Source organism: Streptopelia decaocto, assembly GCF_964273445.1.
Source record: "Streptopelia decaocto genome assembly, chromosome: 2".
In the NCBI taxonomy this organism is placed as follows: Eukaryota; Metazoa; Chordata; class Aves; order Columbiformes; family Columbidae; genus Streptopelia; species Streptopelia decaocto.
In genome coordinates, this window is record NC_138655.1 from 108,181,876 (window position 1) to 108,205,847 (window position 23,972).

Here is a 23,972-nt window from a genome sequence, read left to right on the forward strand (position 1 = left end):
TTCCCGAAGTTACCAGTCACCAAGCACAGAAAGAATAAGCTTTAATCTTTGTGGAAAAAACTAAAGCATTAAAGCCAGTTCATCATGGCCATACACAGTTAAAAATGTGACATCTTTTTCACTCACTGAAAAGAAGATATGGTCATTTTATTAGTGCTTCAGTTAATTACCAACCCTAAAAGGGCTTGAGTTATTGGACTATGATAGCGTGATATTTTTAGATGTGGAGAAGTTATTTTTAGGAACTTTAATAGCTCCTTCTGCTCTGCAAAACTAATCTCAAGGCGCTTCTATGGAATGTCTATTAGAAGTCATCCCAATAAATTAGTTTAAAACTCCTGTAGCTGAAGCAGCTTTTCTGTTTTCTTATGGCATAGCCAGCAAATTTCATCACACAGTGTATTGATTAAGACTGTAGGAACAAGCAAGTCAGGCTCCACAGTGCCCATCTGCCAGAAGCCTGGCTCTGAGCTGGACACCAGTGCATGGGGATGGTTTGTAGGTTGTCATTACTCTTGAGGCTTTTTTACAGGGTAAGTTCCTAGAACATTCAAAGATCTCAGCACTCTGCTTTTCAAAAAACAAAAACAACCAACCAACCAAAAGCAACAAAACCCACCACCACCGCAACAATGCAAACGAAAAAAACCCCACCACCACCCCATTTCAACCCATTTTTGCTTCTTATTTACATCATGGCCTAACAGTGAGAGCACGAGTATAGGGAATACTGAGATTTTGTCTGCAAGGCCCTCCTCCTCAAGAGGGGATTTACATGAGGTTGCCAGGAGAGTGCCTTGACCTCCACAGGCTGAGGTGGCAGGATTGGGAGGTCTCCAACCCAAAGAAATGTCAGATTTGTGAGGCCACATGGAAAGAAAGCAAGAGGAAATCCTAGTGGTTAGCGTTGAAAGGAGGATTTCTGGATGCCAAGTCTCAGCTGCGTAGTTTGTTTATACATTTTACCCACCTCTTTAGGAAAACGGTAATCTTTTGCAATAAGGCTGCACAAAGCGGTACTTTTGCAGCTGTGTCAACTGACAGATAGTTTTGCACTTCATTTTTTAACCTGTAACCTAAAGTTGCCAGTCAAAATATCCTGTCTAGTTTCAGAGATACTTAAAAGCAGGAATTTGAAGACCTAAGTGTGAATTGGCTCTTCTGGGAATGAAGTCATCCACCATGGATGTGTGTGTCCTGTTTCCTTGGCTTAGAAGTGGGATGGAAAGCAAACAGAGAAATCTCAGTTGTGGCATTCCAGTCAAGTCACCTGCCTGTCAGGGAACTGATCTTAAACCTCTCATCACTGTCTAGGCGCTCGGGGAGGATTCCTCTTCCAGGTTTGGAAACATGGGGTCAAAGGGATTAGTGTTGAGTTAATAAAAACTTGAATTCAATATGTGAATTCTCTTGAGGTGCCTGATCCTGCAAAATACTGCAGCTTCCCTTAAATTAATGTGTACCAAAGGTCATTTTGATTTGGGAGATCAACGTCAAAACCTCTCTTTTGTCCAACCTCTGTTCATCTTGAAAAACTAATATTGCAAGGTAGGATTACAGAAAAGGAGAGGGAAAGGGACAACACCAAGTCATTTTAATTATAATTGATTTTCGAGTCAAATTCTATGCCTGTGAGCACAGCGAACTCTAGCTGAAGTGTGTGCCTGTTTGCTGATAGACTCAGTGTAGTCAGTGCCCATCCGATTAAGATAGGGCTTGTGCAAGGAGGATTGATGTGAACTTATACAGCTGAATTTCATAGGATCGTTCATCACAGCACTGTAAAGAGGGATAGGAATATCCTGGAAAAAAATACTTATTTTCAAAGAATTGGTCAGATTCTTCTTATCTCTTCTCAATTAAAAACAAAATCAAAAACCAAAAAAAGACCAAACCCCAAAACAACCAACCCACCAAAACCAAACCAAAACCAAGCCACCACCACCCCCCCGACACACACACACACAGACAACCAAAGAAACCACAAGAAAACAAAACCCAGTTTTCACTGTATGTATTTTAAGAATATTGTTGCTTCCATTTGCACTCTGGAAGCAGAGACAAATCATGCTGTGTATTTCTGTGAGTCAGAAATAATTTTTGTCCTATGAAAATAGTAGTTGATATCTGCTTCTGCTCTGTTTTTTGTCTGGAAAATGGTTGATCAAAGCTGTGGGGTGCCTCTTTGTGGTTTTTTCCTTCACAAATGACCCTTTGCAATCTAAAGGTGGGAAGTGATTGCCCTGAAATGGTCAGGCAGTTGAACTACTTGATTGTTGTAGGTCCCTTCCAACTGAACTGCTCTATCCTATCCTATCCTATCCTATCCTATCCTATCCTATCCTATCCTATCCTATCCTATCCTATCCTATCCTATCCTATCCTATCCTATCCTATCCAAAAAAAACAAAAGCATCAGAAATCAAGTAGTGTCGTTCATGTTGAGAAAGTAAAATGGAGTATATTTATCATTATTATTAATATGCATTAAGGCAGGAGTGTCAAACTACTCCTACATTTATACAGTCCTAAAATTACATTTTGCCCTTTGAAGGCAAATGCGGGGCCGATGTGGCCTCCGGTGAAAATGAGTTTGGCACCCCTGCATTAAGGAGTTAATACTGCCTGCAGTCTTACACTGAAACAAGTAGAATCAATGATCTTAAAGGTCTTCTCTAACCTAAATGATTCGATGGACCCATTGTACTGGTCCAGACAGAAGATACGTTCAGTTGTGTGGCTCCCTCATCACACACAGATGCTAGAGGTGTGACTGGCTGCTTTTAGGACATTGGAACACCATGGTCTATGAGTTCCAGACCTCTGAGGTGGGTCAAACATCTGTTTAGTCTCTGTTTTGTTCATAATGGGAAGGATTTAATTCAATTGTATTGTGCAAATTTGGGGAAGACAACTTCATTTAAATCTAACCTTTTTTGAGATTGATCGACAGAGGCAATTTACACTTCTAGAGTAGATTTGTCTTTAAAACCTTTTAAATAATTTATAGTGATTTCTCGTCATTGTTTATTTTGTTGTCCCCAGTGTTGTATAAACACTGTGTAGAAATTCAGTTTCAACTCCTTGCTCCAGACAAATAGATATAAAAGATATAAGAAATAACCTTTCCTGACATAGCTAACATTCAGAAATGGCTGACTGGTTTAATAAATGTTTATCAGTATATGCTTTTAACTTTAATACTCCACAGTGCTATTGCATTACTGAAAATACCTTGGATTGGTTGATTATTGATACACCATCTCAAGCCTTTAGAGTAGTTGTATTCATTTAAGCTTTACAGGTTCTGTAAGCAGAATTATTCTTCAACCTTCACTCTCCTCTATTTAAGAAAATAGTACATGTCTAGAGAGGCAAGAATGGGAGATGTCTTGTAGTAAACATATTTTCAGTATTTTCACATATCCTTTATTTATGGGTGAATAATATCTGTGCTTTGTGTGGTGTGGTACAAAGTGGGACTCCTGAAAGATCAAGCCTGTTGTCAGAATGAGCTGGGGGACATCTGCAACCAGGAGAGGTGGCAAGGTCTCTTGAATATGCTTTCTGTATCTTGGTGATCTCAGCAGCACTGAGGTGGAGGATGCGATGCACCTCACGCAGCCCTCTAGTGGTGGTTTCTACTCTCCAGAAATGGGAGTGTTCCTGGTGTTTTGAAAAAGCTGTATGTAACCTCATTTAGGGTGGGATTGCCATCTGTCTTTCAGATCAGTGTGGAAATATTATATCTGGTGACCCTCAGAGTTTGGAGAACACCTGGGTCCTGCCTTCATTAGAAGTTCTACAGCGCTAATAAGCGCACTGCAACAGTCTCTGGAGGCATTTTAACATGGTAAAGGAGGTGTTAAATAAGCCAGGGTTTCCCCAACAGTAGCCAGCTAAATTGAGGCAGTAAGTGTCACGGTGCACAAGGTGTGCAAAAGGGTGCAGGTCAGATGATTTGTGTTGGGTAACTATAGCTGTTTTCCTTAGACACATTCACTGTATTCCAATATATGGCAGTACTTTGATTAAATTACGTCATTAAGTTACACAACAATGTAAGTTACATAACAATGTAAGTTACATCGTTGTAACTTAAATTACACAACGATGTAGCTAGGCTACTGAATATTCACTAGAAAGTAATATGATGTGAATTAGTTGTACTGGAATCTCAGGTATCTAATAAATAGAACGCTGCCATCTCTCCCAATTTTGGCTTCCTTAAGTGCCCTTTCCCAGCTATGTGGCTTTCCGCCTCCAATACTATAGACAGCTTTGCACCTTTGAAACCATTGGGTTGGTTGTGCGTATGATACCTGCTTGACAACTGCAGGGAATTATTTTGGCCCAGATAAAAAGTGCTCAGGTTTGAAACTGAACGCTTTCCTTTCAGATTGATTGTAGCATGTAGAACCTTTCCTTGCTTTGACTGCTTAAACCAGGAAAAATAAAAACAGCATGTTGGTAGATGGAAATGCTGCCTGCCCTGTTCTTGCTGGGATGTCAGCCTACAGTGTATCTTTTTAAGGTAGCTGAATAACATCCAGGCACTTTGCAGTGTATAGAAATTGATCCATGGACATGAGTGATGGATGCATACTGAGACCTGTGAATTTCCAAACTGGATGAACTTCCCTACATCTAGACTTAAATGTATAGTGATGTTTCTGCATCTCATTGTACCCTCAATGATTATTGAAGAAAGAGAGTTTGAGAGATTATTACACTTCCTTTGTAAAGAGGATGAGATAATATATCACCTTTTTTATTGTTACAATAATTGTAAAATCAATCACATTATATATTATTGTTATATCTTCAGCTTTTATATTCATAAGACAGAGAAACACTGCGAAGTTAATGCAGCAAACATTCATCAATGCAAGCTTTCATTCTCATGACAGTTTATTTCCTGGAGATGAGAAAGGGATAACAAACAACCCACAAGCTCTAAAAAACCTGGAGAAAATATCAACCACAAGTTCCACAGCTGTATCAGAAGCTTCTTGCCTTAGTGCCTCCCCCCCCCCTGCCCCGGCCAGTATTTTCAGTGATATTTTTCTTTCCTTTTCAACCCGGTATTTTCTCCATTCTGTGCATTGCTCTGTCCTGCTTTTCCTAAGTGTCTGATGTACATATGTTTGGAGAAGTGAAACTTCCACCTTGTCAGGTGTCAAAGGTGGAAGACAATGACTCAAAATCGTGAACCAGCAAAAATATTTAATGGCAGTGAGGCACAGATTCAGATGGTTGGCATTTGCAGTGGTAAAGAATTGAGTCCAGTAGCTGCTCATGCGCAACTTTGCCTTTGTTCTCTCTTTGCGGACTACTGTCAGGACTTTTTTGGCCTGTGGACCCAAGTACAGTTGTGTTGAGGCACTGCTGACTTGAGTCACACAGCCAGTCCCCAGGTTATGTTGTAGCTCTCTCCTTAGGCACAAGAACACTCAGCATTTGCAAGAAATGTTTGGCCCTTTCCTGAAGCATTTCAGTCTGCTGGGACACTGAAACAGTGACAGCACCACCAAGCTCCCACAGGTTGGTGCACACTGGTTTCCATGTTTTTCTCCATCAAAGGCCCTTTGGCCTCATATTTGGCTCATACTTCTTAAGCGTGTGCTTTAGCGGCCCGAACAGGGTGTGTGGACTATTTGACTTCTGGTCATTTCTGCTCTGCTGATGATATAAAGCAGACAATATGGTGGGAGAGGAACTGGAGAGGAATTGAAGGCTGAGAAGAAAAATTACAAGATCCCTGTCTAGATGCAGTGCCTCTAGGCTATTGATTCAAGTGGCAACAAGCAGTAGAAGAGACCAGCAGGAAGCTCATCCATCCTGCAGCTGAAGAAAATGCACTTGTAAGAGATCAATGGAAGAAAAGAGGGATTTGTACTTCTTTAGGCAGTGCAGTGTTTTAAAATGCCTTCTTTACATCAAGATGTAAAGCTTTATGCTTAAAGCTTTGCCAGATTGCTGCCTATCCACTCCTAGATTTACCATACAGAACATATATCTTAATGGTTCTTTCCCTTTCACAGTGTCCCTTCAGCTACATTGAAGTAAAAGAATATATCTGAAGTAATTTCACGTTGTCTCAACTCTCAGAAAAGGCAGCTACCCTGCAGCTTCCATCTCTCTCTGTTTTGTCTGTGGCATTCCCTGAATCAATACCCCCAACTTCTATTTATAAACCCGTGCTTCTTCCCAGAACTTGTGTGTTTCAAAAATGATCTCTAACGTTGCTTTTACCAACCCACCTTTGAGGAAGCAGATGGTGTCCTCTGAGGGCTCCGCAGAATCGTGTACAGCTGAACCCGTCTGGCACTGGAGAATGCTGTCCTGTATTGTTTACTCAGGGCAGTTAGCAAGCAGAATTTCTGGGGGTATCACCATCAAATATTTCTCCTCTTTCTTCCTTTACCAACGTATTCAAACTCTATACAATCAGTGCGGCAAGATATAAACGATATTCAAAGCAAATTCCTTGCCCATTGAGGAACAGAAAGGACGTATGCCCTGCTGAAATAACCAGTATTGCAGTAGGACCCACTGTGGCACAAAAATACAAAAGAAAGCATCCTAGAATGCAATTTCGCAAAGGTTTTCTCCAGATTTCAGAGTTTGAAACACTACCTTAGCATGCTACATGCTGCTCCCTACTGGCCTGTAGCTAATTAACTTAAATATTTATTAACAGCTGGTGATTCTCTTAGCCTGTAGCCACAAGGCTGAGATGAGATACCTAATCTGCCTGGGCTAGTGCCTACACAGGAGCCTCTATTTTGTGTTTTTCAGTACCACTGCACTCCTGGCAGGAAAAAAGGGGAGTTTTTTGCCAAAGATTATCAGGTAGCACTAACTTAACATGGTGAAATAAAGACAAAGGTTGCATCCCTTTGTTTTTTGGAATAGAGTGTCCTGGTTTTCCTGAGAAGAACCAAACACTTTCTCCCTTGAAAATTTTTGTGTTATGTGCAGGGAAAAATTTATTCTTACTATAATCAGCACTGACAGTGAACCTGAATCCCAAACAGGCTCTGTTGGAGTGTGTTTGTACTGAAGTAAGCTAATGCCCTATACAAATTCAGCAGACTCACAAGGGCCTTTTGTAAATTGAAGTAAAATATTGTAGCTGGACTTTTCCATGTGTAAGAACCGGTTATGAATGAACTCATCTGAATGGACGCCAGAACTAGGGCAGAAACTTTTTTAAGTAAAGAAACTGAGATTTGTGTCTAGCTTGTGATTTCATCAATTCATTCTAGGCTTCCACTCGTAGTTTTGCTGCCACTTTTCAGATTGTTTTGGGAATGGCATGAGTACAGTTTCGGTCTCTTCCTTCCCAAAAACACTTGAGAGAGGTCTCTTTAGACCTCCTCCCTTGAATCTAAGGTAATGTTTTCTCAGGTGCTTGCTTTTCACACACCCCTGATGCTGACAACAGTGTAAGGCTAAATATTTACAACAAAGAGCTTTTTCTTGACTAGTTGCCTCCTAAAACTTGAACAGTGTTTTATTTTACTTCTCTACCCTTTTCAGTGATGAGCAACTTGTGTAAATGTCCTGGTTTTGTTGCTCATCGCTGAAAAGGGTAGAGAAGTATTACAAGTTTGTGTAAATTTGCTAAAGTTTGTTGCTTTGTTTTTATTCACTTTTTCCCCGTTTTTCTCCTCAACATTTATTTAATGTAAATTATTATGGGGATAGCTCTCTTTCTGCTTCAGAGTTTGCATTCCTGTGCGTATCTTCTTATGCAATTTTAGAAGTAGTGTCAAAGACAGGAAAACATTGCAAATGTAACTTTGTACTTTTATGATCTGAAAAATGAGTAATGTTTACATAGGAAAGAAACTACAGGACCTTGTATTGTTCATTTAGTGTTGGTTGAAGCTGAGGAATACCATACGAAATTGAATATTTTTGGTATATTTTCAGAGCATCAGTTACGACCAGACCTGTGTAAATCCTAAGTCAAAACAACACAATGTTCAAAATTAGGCAATTTTTATGACAGCAGAACTTTTGTTGGCATTTCCCAGCCTTTCTGCTTGTCAATGGCAATTTTAGAGTCAGCTTTTTAAAACAAATTTCCAAATACAGGGGAAAGTTATCCACTGTTCTTTTTCTTTTTTTTTTTCAAATGGTTGAATCAGGCATATTGTGGGGGACTACGGTGGGTCCGTGGATTCCCTGATGGAGGGCATGGGAACAGAAATTAGCCTTGAAGATATTAAGGCCTACCTGTGAGAAAGATGGGAGTAAACGAGTATCTGGAGATGTTAAGGATGTACCCATGAGAGAGAAGGGAGTAGAAGAGTAACATTGATGATAGCAAAAATAGCCAATGAGATGTTACTGCTGTAACTTGTAACCAATAGTGAAGAGACACATGAATTGGTAAAACTGTATAAAAATGCATTTGTGGCAATAAATGGCATCTACTACTTTCATCCTGGAAGAACTTGGTCTGTGTCGTTTGTTGGTCTCAACCGTGACACATATACATTCAGCTGGGTAGTCTGGTTTTATTCAGTTGCAGAGAGGGATGAAGGGGCTGTAGTACTATACTCTCACTGAACTTTTCAACATGGCGAGTATATCACTCATAAAGCCTGTTTTCTTCTGTGACAGAGCTGAGGCTAATAGTAGTGTTGTCTGAGAACAGTGGAGCAGTTATGCTGCTGTGATTTCCTCAATGGAGGTTCAGTCATGTGCATTGGCCATTTCTTGTCGTGTGATGTGTACAAACTTAGTGTTTTAGGAAGCACTTTGATATTTTTTGAAACTGACTGGTAGTTTCATTGGTCTCTAGAGATGGACAGACAGTTTGAATCAGCCTCATTTTCTTTAGCAACTAGGTTTAAAAGATATAACTTAGGCTAGAACTAATAATCTATTTTGCTTTATTATTGTTCTTCCCTCAAAAGTTCTTTTAATATCCTGTGAATTCACTAGTTACTCAGAATTACTGTCAAGGCGAAATCAAACAAGAATGGTTTTTTTTGAGGTCCTTTTAGATCCAGTTAATTCTATACAAGAATATTACTCTGCTGTTAAGGTTAAGGATTTTTGAGGCATGTGTGAAGTCTGCTGGGAAGCATCAGGGTTTTCATACCCCAAACCTATAAATTCTTCCTGTTCTGGTGGGAGACCAGCATCTTCTCCTGACAGTACTGCTGCAGTCTGGAGCCCAGCTCATGTTAACTCCTGGTTACAAAAATGCCTTTGTAGGCTGAAAGTCATGTGATAATGATGTGTGTTCCCTCCACTTGCCATTCCAGGTTCAAAATGCATGTTTGAGTTCTTAAAACTTAAGTTTTAACTTTTCTTATGTTCTTTTCTTGGCTGCTTAGAATAGTTCTTAGCTTGCAGTGATTTGTATCACTATCACTGCATTTAACCAGTGCTTGACTAAACTATTTTATTCTCACTGAGTTGAGTGTTGGCTTAATTTACAGTGTTTTGTGTTCTGATTTGCCACAAATTCAGATGTGGTATTTTTGCATTGCTGTGCAATCTACTCTAGGTGAACCTGCTTTAGCAGGTGGGTTGGACTAGATGATCTCCAGAGGTCCCTTCCAACCCCAGCCATTCTGTGATTCTGTGAGTTTGTTGTGTAAAACAAATACAGACAGACTCTACATGGCTTTGGCTATAGTTGTGTTTATGTGCTGTACAATGGGACAGACTGTATAAATATAATTCCAGATGCTCATTCAAACTTTACTGAAAAACTGTAGGAGAGTGGATCCTGTTCAGGTCTGCCATTGCCACCTCTGCCTTGAGGTGTTAATGATTTGGCGTGCTTAGCATGTGGTGTGGCTTGGAGGTTGGATTGATGACCACAGGTGGCATACACTGGACAGAGCAGGGTTAAGAGAGGCTGGATATGCCTTCAAAGGTTTTGGTCTGTTAGATGAAGGTTAAAAAGTTTTTGGTAATTTAGCAACTTGCACAAGTTTCTTATTCACTGTAATGCTCAGTATGATTGTTTTGAAACTCATTGATTGTTTTGACCTCATTAATGTTTATAAATTTGTAAAGGGTGAGTGTCACAAGGATGGAGCCAGGCTCTTCTCGGTGACAGCCAATGGTAAGACAAGGGGTAATGGGTTCAAACTGGAACACAGGAGGTTCCACTTCAGTATGAGAAGAAACTTCTCAGTGAGGGTGACAGAGCACTGGACCAGGCTGCCCAGGGAGGTTGTGGAGTCTCCTTCTCTGGAGACATTCAAAACCCACCTGGACACATTCCTGTGTAGCCTCATCTAGGTGCTCCTGCTCCATCGGTGGGATTGGACTGGATGATCTTTTGAGGTCCCTTCCAATCCCTAACATTCTGTGAAACAACCGGCTGTCCCAATACACATCCCTTCCCTTTCCCTTACCATTCCTCTGATGCTACCATGCTGTTGCCATTTGAAACAGTATTTGTGAAGCTTTCCCTCTTCATTACCGAGCAGAAGGTCCTCAGAAGCTTTTTAGCTAGAGTGCGCCTTCAGCATCGGTGCTGTGGCCATTTAAGTGCTATGTCACTTAAGGAAGTGAATGGCAAAATAAAACAGCTCTGGAAAGCTTCAGTATCTGTTTGTCCCCTTTTGCATTATTGATGCTGTTGTGGAATCTTATTAACGTAATGCAGAAACGGGTCTTAGGAAGGTCAAGCAAAGCAAATCACCGAGATGCTGCTAGTGAAATTTCAACTAGTCGTGGTGGAGCAGGAACTGAGGGTGGGGGAAGAAAATTGGAAGGAAGGGGAAGTAAAGGCAGAAACAAGATAGTATTTGTTCTAAGACTTAAAGCTAATCTATTATGTCTAATTAGCAATATTTGAGGAATGAAAACTTACCAAGAAAAATATGAAACCATTTATCTACAAAAGGAGTGTTTGGGAGCTAATATTTCCTTCAGCCAGAGCCTGAGCAGGAGGTTATTTGGGTGTTGCAGTAGTGAGTACAGCTGAAGTGCTCAGTGCCTGTACATCAGGAAAGCAAAACTAATTAGTCTGCAGATATCTACAGCCCGATGACACTCCTGCATGGCGTGTGGAGTCCAACAGTGCATGGAATGGAGATACACCCTTGTAAACACACTAATAATATGCATAAGAAGTTTATTTTAATAAAGGGTCATTACAAGTTTCCTGTTGTTCTTTGTTGCATCTTTTTCCTATTATCACTATTCAAAGACATTTCTAGTGCTGCTCCTCTTTCTAACCTTGGGTTATTTCAAACAGATGTTTTTGAAGTGCTTTGTTTGTGTTCCATTGAGTGCGTGCAGGAAATCTCAGGCGATTTTTTTTTCCCTTTTTACACGAACAGCCATGAATGAAGTGTTTCCTACAATTTACCATTTTGTCAGCTGCACAGAGTTTTCTTTTCACAATTTTTAAGGCAAACACTGCATTGTTTCGTCTCTACCCACTAATCTATCTTGTAGTACAATGACCAAGCCATCAATTTCAAAAGTTTCTTTTCTCCCAAGAGGTCATTTCCCAATCACACTCTCCAAATTTGGGTAATTGCACTTTTGACCCATCAGGTTGCTCAATATGTCTTTCATAGAATCTCTAGGTTTTTCCATAACATTTGCAACTGATAATTTGTAGCAGCTGGTGCAGCCATTCTGACTCCTTTCATATGGCTCAGTAAGGTAGAGGTGAGTCCATGCAATTAAAAGAAGGAGGCAAGTTTCCATGAAGTAAAAGTGTGTGATATATTCTTAGGGTGGACTTCTTGGGATGCTTGTATAGCCTTTTTGAGTTAGTCTCTAAAGAGGACGTGTAGTCTTGGAGAAATGAGCGTGACCCAGAAACTTGCTTTTGCCTGAACTTACTTTAACCCTCAGTGCTGCAGTTGTCAGATTATGGTTTTGGGATAAGACCAGTTCCTGTGCACATTATCAAGCATACAGGTTTGAAAGGCTGGTAGTGGTTAGCCATGGTACACCTGAATCTATTAACCAGGCTGGTAATCAGAGTAGATGAATCAGTCTGCAGTGTGAAGTCCAAACTACCAGGATATCAGTAAAGACCACCGTGTGGAGAACTATTCTGAATTATTTGCATTCCAAAAAAAACACGACTGGGACCCTATCTGAACCATTTTTGTTACAATTTGTGGCTTGGCAACCTCCAGCTTTCATTTTGTAACTGCCTCTTCTTGCCATTTCTCTCCAAAGACTGTGGTGCTCCTGATAGTGCCCAGGTTGTTAAAAGTTCCTGGCATGGCAGATACCTAGCTCAGCAACTTCATCATGTGCAGCTAAAAGCTGGCAACATCCTTGGTTTTCCAGCCTTCAGCAAAAGACAAGGGAATGTTTACTGCTGACATAGGGAATGTTTCCCTCGATATAAAGATAATTAAGGGTGGCAAGAATGGGCTTGTTTTGTGGAATTATAGAGTGGCCGATGGGTAGCCACCAAAAGCAAATTATTTTGCAGTTTAATATAAACTTTGCGGGCTTTAGGAGAACAACAGCTTTCTTTTAACAATATTTGTCAAAAGAGTAAATTGTGTATTGAGAAAAGCCATGTTAAGGATCACAGCCAAAAAATGCACATGCTAGTATTACCAGAGAAGCATGATGAACTCCTGAACTTTCAGAGTGATTTCTTCAGCCTACAAAAAGTGCATAGTGGAGCTTTAATATGGTGATAAGTAAAATTTTAGTATTGACTCAGCTCATTTTTCTGATTTTTTGAACTAGTGAATCAACTGCATAAATAATGTGGATTGATTAGCTCTGTAGTATTCCTAAGAAGTATGTTGTCCTGAGTGGAAATCAGAGGCAGAGAAGTGAGGATCCACATCTTACACATGCCTAAAAGCCTCAGTGCCTGGGTACCCAGAATCTACCAAGGAAAGGGTATAAGCCTTTAAATAAAAAGGAAATGGTTGAAGGTGCTAACAATAAATCTGAGTATTTGCCACTTATGTCAATTTAGAATAAAACAAAATCTTATATGTTTTATCAATGGGGTACCTCTGACCACAGCAAAAATAAAAGTTAGTAGCTGTGTAAAATGTATCATTTGTGAGAAAATACTTTATAAATCCGGGTTTATATGCAGCACAAAATCTTCAGCTATAATAATAGCAGCTGCCTGGCCAATGGCATCCTGGGGTGTATTAGAAGGGGGGTGGTTAGCAGGTCAAGAGGTGTTCTCCAGCCCCTCTACTCTCCCCTGGTGAGACCACATCTGGAATATTGTGTCCAGTTCTGGGCCCCTCAGTTCCATAAGGACAGGGAACTGCTGGAGAGGGTCCAGCGCAGGGCAACAAAGATGAGTAAGGGAGTGGAGCATCTCCCATTATGAGGAAAGGCTGAGGTAGCTGGGTCTCTTTAGCTTGGAGAAGAGGAGACTGAGGGGTGACCTTATTAATGTTTATAAATATATAAAGGGTGAGTGTCACGAGGATGGAGCCAGGCTCTTCTTGGTGATAACCAATGATAAAACAACGGGTAATGGGTACAAACTGGAACACAGGAGGTTCCACTTAAATTTGAGAAAAAACTTCTTCACAGTGAGGGTGACAGAGCACTGGAACAGGCTGCCCAGGGGGGTTGTGGAGTCTCCTTCTCTGGAGACATTCAAAACCCACCTGGACACATTCCTGTGTAACCTCATCAAGGTGTTCCTGCTCCAGCAGGGGGATGGGACTAGATGGGTCCCTTCCAATCCCTAACATTCTGTGATTCTGTGATTTTGTCTCTAGTGGGGTCAGTGATGATGACTTCAAGAACACGCAGCTGCCTTAGACATCTAGAGGAACATAGGGGTCCATCAGAGTAAGCAGAAGTTTCCCAAACCCAGCAAGGAGCTTTGAGGTCATACAGGAGATCGATGTTGATCTGTGCCTTTCTTGCCATAGCGGGTGGGATATAAGTGAGATGTACCTTTGTCCGAGTCTTGTGAAGTGCTGATGGCTGAAGGTGGTCTGAAAGGAAGGAGCCTGGGAACCCGTTCTTCTGCCTTGGCTTACTGGTCATTTCTGAAGATGAGGCAGGGACATATTCGTGCTTGAGCTTCACGCTGCATGTAGACTCTGATCTGCACTTGCCTAACTGCCCTGGGGGTTCCTACAAGCTGCTCTGGAATGTAATTGATTTTAGGAACTGGAAAGAATATGATAATTGCAGAGTTTCTGCCTGTGGATATTTTAATGGTAACAGATGGGGGACAACTAAGATTACAATGAATTTTTTTGAAATTATGTGTTGAACTTCCTGATCTCTGCAGTGAGCATTAAGTAAGGAGTCAGCATGGAGCTCTGACATTCAAATCTGCACAAAGCAATCTGCCAGCGTTATTTGGAAGAATGACTTTGTTCAGGGACCCAGAAATGTGATAATTGTGGTTTCAAAGAAAAAGATTCCATCTGTATAAAACAAAGGGGAGTGCGTCATTAGATGCATCAATGCTGAACTGACAGTATATGTTAGTTGCCTTGAATGCAAATTTAGATAGTTCAGTTCAGGTACCTATTTTTAAAGATGGAAATTAAAAATTGTCAGGTTTGTGGCTGACATAACTGAGATCAGTTTTTATAAAAGGTGCCAATGATTTGGAAAGGCTTAATTCTGGGAGACTTCGTTTGCTGTCTTTGGATCTTATTTTCAACAGATGCAGTGATCTTAAGTTTCCTCACAAATCTAGTTTATGCCAGCGTCCCAAAAAGTAGTCTGCCAAAAGGAAAGCTTACTTTGGGAAACACCAGTTAGAAGATGGCGAGTTGTGAAGACAGAATATAGCAGCCTTTCCTTCTCTCCCACATCTCAAATTTACCCTCGTTCAGCTCTCAGTTTATTCAATAGAAAGTGTCATCTCATCTCAGCTGTCTGAAACCACAATGACTGCCTAACTCGTCTTTTAGCTCATTTCTGTCATTAGTGGGGAAGGCAGGCACTTCAGAAAGGCAGTGCACCCTTGCCTGAGGAAATACATGAGGCACAGCTTTTTGAAGGTGACTCATCCTGGTTGTCCCTCTCCGATGACTTCCATGTGCATTGATATGCCTGATATCTATGGAAGGTTAGTGCCAGGTGAGGTTGTTGACTTGAATGAAAAAACCCCATGACCAAGTCTTCTAATGACATCATCACCAAAGACTCTGACATCATTTTTTTGCCCAAATGAAGGCTTTTAACTGCTTATATTTTCTGACTCAGCTCCTGAAGTTCAGAACCTGATAATGTTTAGTGTGTTTGCACATAAGAAGAGGGTTTGCACATAAGAAGACGTTTCGCACATAAGAAGAGAGTACATAGAAGTCTCCAGCAGCAGGAGATGGAGACAAGGGTAATTCATAGGACTTGGTGCTGAGGAATTGCTTAGGCTGTTGTTTTATGGAAAGTTTGCTAATGTTTTGGGCACGTCTTCTCTTCCTGTAATAGCCATGAAATGATTTATGACTGTGAGGTGAAAATATAAACTATATGTGATTTCATTTACAGTTGGCTAATGTGGTCAAAAGATTATTTCACTTAAGGTGAGTTGAAACAGGCCATTCACTGTCTGTCAAGGCCACTGAACTTATCATTGTTACATTTTCATGCTTCTAAAGAATACAAAATTAATTTCCCCCTCCCCCCCCCCCCCCGCAAAGGAAGAAAGATATTTCAGGAAACATGAGGAAGGCAAAACAATTACTTGGGAAATTGCTTGTAATTTCTTCTGATGAAAAATGCCAGTGTAGCGATGCTCTGTGTTTCAGTGATTGCTCCTTGCAAACATGTTTTTTCTTCCTCTGGATGCTATCAATTGCATTTTTCTGTTCAAAAGCAGTGCCAGAAGATAACTATCCAGCCTAATACAAATCCTTTGGGTCACAGGCTACCAGTTACTCGATTTTTGGTTGTGTTTTAAGGTTTACTGCTGGAGCTGACTTTCTAGGTCGTGTCTTTTCCTCAGTGGTTCACACATGCTGTATTTGCAGAGCCTTAGACTAAGATGTGGCAGACTGTGGGATGACTCATACCTGCTGACTGTTGTGAAAAGACATGGTGAGCTCCTGAATGACTTTCTGTGTGTGCTATACCCCTCCCACCAACCCACTGTTTGAATGGAGTGTCAAAGGGTCTGCTGTGCAAACTAAACTATGGAGGCATCTGCCACATAAGCGCATGCAGTCTGCCCTGGGGATACTTTTGGGCAGTGTTAAATATCCTGTGCATTTACTTTGCAGTTTCTTTACATCCTGGCAGGCAGTTGGATGCTGTCACGGGGCATCTGGCAGACTTTCCATGCGCTCGCTCGTTGCGTAGCTGGTCTGCACATGCTCTTTAACTATGGGTATGTCCCTGGAATATCAGATCTATTGAGTTTGTACATTATAGTGAGATAGCAGATGCACACCTATTTCTGTGTAGCAATTCTTAAATTTAGTTCGCTGCACAGGAACATCTGTTTCTCAAACTTATTCATGAATTTCCTACCAGTAATTATGGTGTTTTTCTAGAGAGGGGTAAGGAATGCACTGTAGATCAGAAGGCAGGGTTTTGTCTTTCAGTTCAGCAGATGTTTGTCTTTCCAGCCTGTAGCGGCGACACTTGGTCTTTTTCTGTGTGTAAACTGAAATTTATGCAGTCAGGACTACTTCTGATTATTCTTGTGTTAATTTCTAAAGCTTGTGGTTGTTTTCATTTATTTATTCGTTTTTATTTTTTTAGAAAAGAAATTTGAGCAGGCTATCAAAAGAAAGTTATCGCAAATGAGTTGTTTTTGAAATCTGTTCTCTTGGGTTTTCATTCCATAATGGTAATTTGATTAACAAAAGCCACATAAACACAGACTGATAGCACAAGGTACCACTTATTCATGCCCCCAGAGTCAGAGTGACAAGGATTTGCTGAAGCTGAAAGTGTTCCTCACTGGTGTCTAATTGTATTGACGTTCTTTTTGTCTACAGAAAACTAATGAGTGACCTTATTGTAACTGAGATCAATCTCATTGTGTACCAGTTTTGCTTGTGAACCTCTGTGATGAACAGGACTGTGAACAGAGTATCCCATACTGAAGTTAATGCTGGCAACATTGGGGGGAAAAAAATGTGTATCTAAGCATTAATCATGTCAACATTTATTAGAGATGATTTCTTATATGGACGTGGCAGATTGCATTGTTACCTAATACACAGTTGCAACACCTTCTACAACTATGCCCACTTCCATTGAAAGCTGGGGACATTTCAGACTGAAGCACCTGAACAGCACAAAGGTACTTTACATGAATAGGGAGAGTCCATGAGAGCAAACCTGATTTCTTACAGAAAGTTTTACAGGATCCTTTAGGCTTACAGGGAACCCCCAAACTGTTTGGTCATGGAGTGTAGTGTCAGAATTACACTGAATGCAATGGGATATTGTCTGCTTAAGGAAACTTTGAAAGGAGGTTTTAAAAGTTGATAAAGCTTTGGAAACTTGAGGAGTAGCAGGAACAGAGTCTTTCCTGGTATATGAAACCAGCATTCAGGATATGAAGCCTGATGTTTTGTTGCTATATATACCCATTTTTGTCAAGTGTCTATAAAATTTGGTTCTCTGTACAAAACTTTCTTGTACCGTATGTTCTTGGTACATCAGTAAAACTCTCACGAAGGAGTAGAGAAGGGACATTCTCATGTATAGGTGTAGCTGTGGAATGACTAAAGAGTTGTGAAAAGGTTGGTTTGTGTGTATGAACTACAAACATCTTTGAAAGGAAGTGAGAATGAGACATCTTTTCTTGGGCTGTTGCAGCAGGAAGCTGGGAACTCATTTCAGCCAACTGTGTCATTATCAGTGAGGGTAGAAGTTCTAATGTTGTTCAAATCGAGTTTTCCAGAACATTTTCATAGTTTACAGAAAGATAAATGAAAAGCCTTTTTTGGTGTTATGTGGACGACATGTACCTTCTTCTCCTCCTCCTCCTCAGATATGAGAAAGGAAACTTGGAATAATTTCTTCCAAACCATATCTGTAGCAAACTTTTGAACTCACAACCCCAGCAAATAATTCACTCATGAGGATTTTCTGGTCTAGGGTACAAGTCCTTTCTTCCACTGAGCTGTTCTTTAGGATTGGCGTATCACAGATGATTCCCTCCGTTCCTGAGCCCTGAGATCTCCAGTTTGAGTGTGTGTTGAAAGAGCCCAAGCAGCAATCACTTCAGACCAGGGTTCCCCTTGCTTATGAGCACCTTTGCTACATCGACAGGGCTCAGTTTTGATAAGAAATTCAACTGCAAGATTTCTTAAACTTGTATCAGACTTAGCAGAGACTTGTGAATAGCTTTTGCTCTCAAAGAATTAGTGATGATTGATGAAAGAACATTGTCTCAAGAGAGTACATAGCCAGATCTAGCAGTGCTGTGCTTGCCCTCTTTTCCTAGCTATAATAAAAAAAATCCCTCTGCTTTCTACACACTTCACCTGTCAGGTGGTAGGCTGTCGTTGAAAAAAACATTAATCAGGTTCAGCTGTCAATATCAAACTATTTAGCTGTTAATATCAAGAGTAAAGCAGGGATAAATATTAAATCATTGGTAATCTGTAATGATGGTACATTTTTTTTTTTAAATTTTGCATGTGTATTCAAAATAGATTTTTCCTCAACTGGCCCAATGGTATGAGAGTGATTCTTGGAGGAAAGGATTGAGTTGTACTGTTGAAAATGTGTGGTGAGTCACAATCATAAAGCTTTGAAAAGAAATGTTGAGACCAGCCATGCAGCTTTGTAGACTTTGCACCAGTAGAAGGAGCTTGCCCCAAGTATTCAGACAATAAGTGTGCTTTGCATGTTAATTGAAGCTGACTGGTACCCAGACTACAGTGGTGTTAATCTTCTCTGCAGTGATATGTAATGCTATTTAAAAAAAAAATAAAGACAGTATAAAAGCAAGCCCTCTAGCTAAGGAGATAAATATTTGTACACAGATACTGTTTTATTTATAACAGAGAGGAGAATGCTTGAAGCGGTTACTCAGAAATTCTACATTTCAAGAACATGCTTTAAACAGCTTCACTTTTTCCTGTTATTCAGCTTGGATCTAGAGTGGCTTTGGGTCTGAGCTGCGTAATATCACGGGCTGAGTTCACTTGCCCAGTTTCTAGTAATTTGTTTTCTGTCTCCCTGAATCTTACAATAGCTGGTACTTTAGGAAAACAGTAAAAAGACCCAGAGCATGGCTTTGGACAACTTCTTACCTTCACTGAGGACACAACCCATCTGCTTTACAGAAATGTATTGCTCTGCTGAATTCAGTGGGAGTGTTTGCAGATGCTCTTAGGGCTTTTCCAAGATTTCACACCTACTTGAGCTCCCTGTGGGGTCGGAGGAAATGAAAATACATAGGATAGTTCAGGACTAGGCTTTTCCTTCGGGCAGTCAAGGGATTATTCCAAGGACTAAAATGTGAAATAACTGTGCATAGAACAAAGGTTCTCAGATGTTTTCCTGTAATATTTGGCACATGTTCACAGAGAATTTGCAGGCCAGAGGAATAGCTTCCCTTGGAAATCTCATTAAGAAAGGCATTAGCTGTGTCTTAACATAATTAAACAACTGGATTTAGAGCTAATATTCTGTGACAAACCAGTTCTTGGTAAGTGCTGTGCTGATGACCGTAATCTGAGAAACTCTTGGCTGACCTGCAGCCTGGCTCACTTGTAGCATGTGCCATGGGCTTAAAACAGCTTAACATTAGAAATGGTTAATACCTCCCTTCTGGCCTGGGATCTCCTTGTGCACAGGAATTGGCTCCTCCAACTAGCTCACTGGGACCTACTGGAACTGTGTCTGGTAGATCTGTGCAAATTTTTAGTTCTGAAGTTGAAAGGAAAAGAAGGAAAAAAAAAAAAAACACAGTGAAAATTTAGGTTGGGTCAGTCTATAATAATTTTTTTAGAACAGAACAAAACATGCTTTGGTTGAAAAAAAGCATTTTGTTTGTGGAAAACAGACAGTTAAAATAAAAGAAAGTAAATGATGAACTGGGTTCCTTAAATTGACTGTGATAATTGTATCAGGTTGTTTCTTTTAGTGGGTAGCCTGACACACTCAGCATTTTTGTGTGATGTGGTACATGTGACTGAATCCTACTCCCTTGCTGCAGTGACTGGTCTACGGGGTAAACATGGAAAGTCAGCATCTTGCTGTCTGCTTCCATTGCTTTAATACAAGCTCCTAAAAATAAAACATGTTAAAATTTTGCAGAGATGTTTTTATTTCAGTCAGAATAGTTTGGTGAATTTGATGGAATTCTGGAATTACTTCAGCCACTCCAAAACAGTATTTTTCAGCTAATAAATTTGCCTGAATGTCTTTCAGTGGGACAGCCTAGCCTTAACTTTATGGTTGCATTTAAGGCTACTTCAAAAAAACAGAGATACATGGAATGCATTAAAGACAAATTATAGTTGGGCTCTTACTTAGTAAAGGTAACTAGCAACAGCTGCTGTGACTCAATGACTCAGAAATAGTTATAGATAATAGATGGTAAGGCAAAGACAATGTAATTTTTTTTCACGAGAGTGGCTGATCGTGTGACAAGCTTTTATTATAACAACTGTACTTCTGTTTTTCCAAATGATTGATGCACACAGTACTCTGCATAATCTTCTTCGATGATGAATGTTGGTGCCATGAAGCAACTGTTACTCACTGTGCTATTACTGAACATGAATTTTGAATGACTTGTGGCACAGAGCTGCTGGGTACTTAAATCAATGAAATAAAAGTCAGGAGGAGCCAAAGATAACGTTCTTCTTGCAATATTAACTCCTGTGGCTTGTGTACAAACAGTGTTTCTGGTAACTAGTTAAAGGGTCCCTCTGGACTGCTCGTAGATGGAATGAAGGAAGGAGGAGGCATATGAGCCAATGCTTGCTGTTTGGATGTGAAAGTTGTTCTTTTTTTTCCTATTACTCCCCTTCTGCATTGGCAAGGAAAGTTGGGAATGCGTAGAAGGGATCAATTGTTTGACTCTAGGGAGGAAGTGAATTCATCTTACACGTGTGCTGCCCAAAGCTGGAATCAACCTGAAGGCTGGGGGAGCATCTCTCCTAGCTCTACTCATCAAACACAACATGTTTACTGCTCACACCTGGTGGCGTGGTTACACAGAAGAGGGGTATGGGAGCACCGACCCTTTGTTTCTTGTCCATGGAGCTGTGGTTGCTCCATGGATTCCCTGAGCTGGGTTCCAGGGTTTGAGGGAAATGTGCTGGCATAGTTGGATCCTCTCCACCTGCCTTACAGAGATGAGAAGAATTGCATTCAGTGTATCTGTATGTCACTGACCTTCTCATGTCAATTCTCACACCAGGAATGAGGTATTGAATAATACTTTTGTTTTGCAACTGCCAACAAGCAGATGAGTTAATCCTGGAGACTGAGGGTCCACACCTTGCTCAAGATTCTTTGTAAAGATAAATATGTAGCTGTGCATCAGCAGTACTGCTGTCAGTAGGAGTGGCATTTATGTGACCTAGCCAGAGGAATAAGCGATATTTTTTTATGATTTTTGTTCTCTGCAACCTCACTGTTTATGTGGGGAAGTGGGGGAAGGAAACCTAACTGGAAAGAGCTAGTGGTGCAGTGCACACAGGCAGACTGACTGCTCCTCAGCTCTGCCATGAAATACAGCCCTACAGAGACTTGATTTCTCCTGAAAACACTGGTGCCACAGAGGCACTGTGCTAGCAAGGGAATACAGATACTCAAGTTATTTCAAGAACTTCATGTACATGTCTATTGTAGAAGGTTGGGCTCCCACTACATTTAATAAAGTGCGAGCAGGCACCTGTATTGAGCTCTGGCTCTGAATTACCTTGTGGAGGAAGAGTAGTCCTACATAGAAGAAAAATTTTAGATGACATGACTGCTCCTCTACATTTTTGCATCTTGAACAGGACAAATTTACAATTTGTGATTTCTGCTACACTATTAAATGTATATCTGAATGTCTATTTAACTGCTGTTTAACAAGGATTAAGACATTCACAAAAACATTTCAACGTGTCAAATCTTTGTCCCACTGTCCTTTTAAAGGAATGATAATTTTATTCTTCTAATTGCAAGCATGTATATTCATGGATTGTTTAAAATATTTAGATTTTACTCTTTACATTTACATTTTCTTCTCCTCTTTCTTCCCTTTTTTGTTTTTCTAATTTGCAACAGAAAGTGGAGTGAAGGAGAGGAAAAGACAAAAGAAAATTGCACAAATATATTAATTGTCTTTGATGAAAGAGACACCTTCTGCATGAATTTCTGTTTTTAGAAAGTCTGTTCCACCTCCTGATAATAATAATAACCTGATAAAAAAACTTCCATGAATTCTGTTTAATATAGATCACAGAATCACGGAATCGACTGGGTTGGAAAAGACCTCAGAGATCATCAAGTCCAACCCTTGGTCCAACTTCAGTCCATTTACTAGATCATGGCACTAAGTGCCATGTCCAATCTCAGTTTAAAAAACTCCAGGGACGGTGAGTCCACCACCTCCCTGGGCAGGCCGTTCCAATGCCTGATCACTCTGTCCGTAAAGAATTTCTTTCTAATATCCAGCCTAAATTTCCCCTGGCAGATTTTAAGCCCATGCCCCCTTGTCCTATTGCTGACTGCCTGGGAGAAGAGACCAATCCCCACCTGGCTATAACTTCCCTTCAGGTAGTTATAGAGAGTGATGAGGTCACCTCTAAGCCTCCTCTTCTCCAGACTAAACAACCCCGGCTCCCTCTCCCCATAGGTCTTGTGTTCAAGTCCCTTCCCCAGTCGTGTTGCTCTTCTCTGGACCTGCTCCAGCACTTCAATGTCTTTCCTGAACTGAGGGGCCCAGAATTGAACACAATACTCCAGGTGTGGCCTCACCAATGCAGAGTACAGGGGGAGGATCGCTTCCCTTGTCCCGCTGACCACACTATTTTTGATACAGGACAGGATACCATTGGCCTTCTTGGCCACCTGGGCACACTGATGGCTCATGTTGAGCTTCCTGTCAATTAGTCCCCCCAGGTCCCTTTCTGCCTGACTGCTCTCCAGCCACTCTGTGTCCAGCCTGGAGCACTGCAGGGGTTTGTTGTGACCAAAGTGCAGCACCCGGCACTTGGCCTTGTTGAACTTCATCCCATTGGAATCAGCCCATTTTTCCAGTATAAGGGTGACCTCTTGATCTAATGAAAATTATAGCAATTCCTAACCTTGTATAGTAGTTCTGCAATGGTATTTCTAAATATACTCTAATAAAATTTTGCATGTGTGTACACCAGTCATCATAAATGGCTGACATTTGCTAGCAGATACTACTCAAGAAATTACTTCCTTTCTTATAGCTGGAATGAAATTGCCCTCTCCTAGCTCCTGTATTAAATTCCAAGTGATTTCCATTTTAACTTACGTCAGTATAAATAGGGGACAGCCATAACTTGCAGACTTATTTGAGCCTAAATATATTGTGATGTTTGCCTGGCATCATTGTGCCTAACCTTTGAAAAGTGATTTTTGTTGGTTTCTTTTATATAGCTTAAAGAACCTCATAGACTTCCAAAAATTTTCACCTGCCAATCACGTATGCTAAGTCTCATGCCGGATCCAGTTTTGAACTGATGCTCACTCTCAAACCTATATCTCTTTGTACTGATCAGATTTCTGTTTTCATTTTCTCTAGGTTACGGTCCTTGGTAAAGCAGTTAGAGAGAGGGGAAGCTTCAGTTGTAGACTTAAAGAAGAATTTGGAATATGCTGCAACTGTTCTTGAGTCAGTATACATTGACGAAACCAGGTGAGTTAACTACAGACATCAGTACTCTTCCAATGACATGAAATTGTAATTTATACGTAAGTTGGGAAGGTTGTTTTAGCCAAGATTTATTACTTACAGACATTGTTTTTAATCATTCAAATATTGTATTCTGTGTAGAGCAGATCTTCAGTCCTTGATCTAAAAGCTTCTTTAAGTTTTGTGGGGCAGGTGAGGAGATCAA

The 23,972-nt window shown here is 40.6% G+C and overlaps 1 protein-coding gene across 2 annotated transcripts in view; it reads left to right on the top strand.

Annotated features, from left to right (window-relative positions):
* The window catches only part of PDE1C (phosphodiesterase 1C), a 345,637-nt gene that overhangs the window by 214,954 nt on the left and 106,711 nt on the right, over positions 1-23,972 (top strand). For both annotated transcript variants that reach the window (XM_082044788.1, XM_082044787.1), the window contains exon 4: positions 23,657-23,770. In XM_082044788.1, the coding sequence (XP_081900914.1) occupies positions 23,657-23,770 (114 nt within the window). The remainder of the gene's footprint in view (positions 1-23,656; positions 23,771-23,972) is intronic.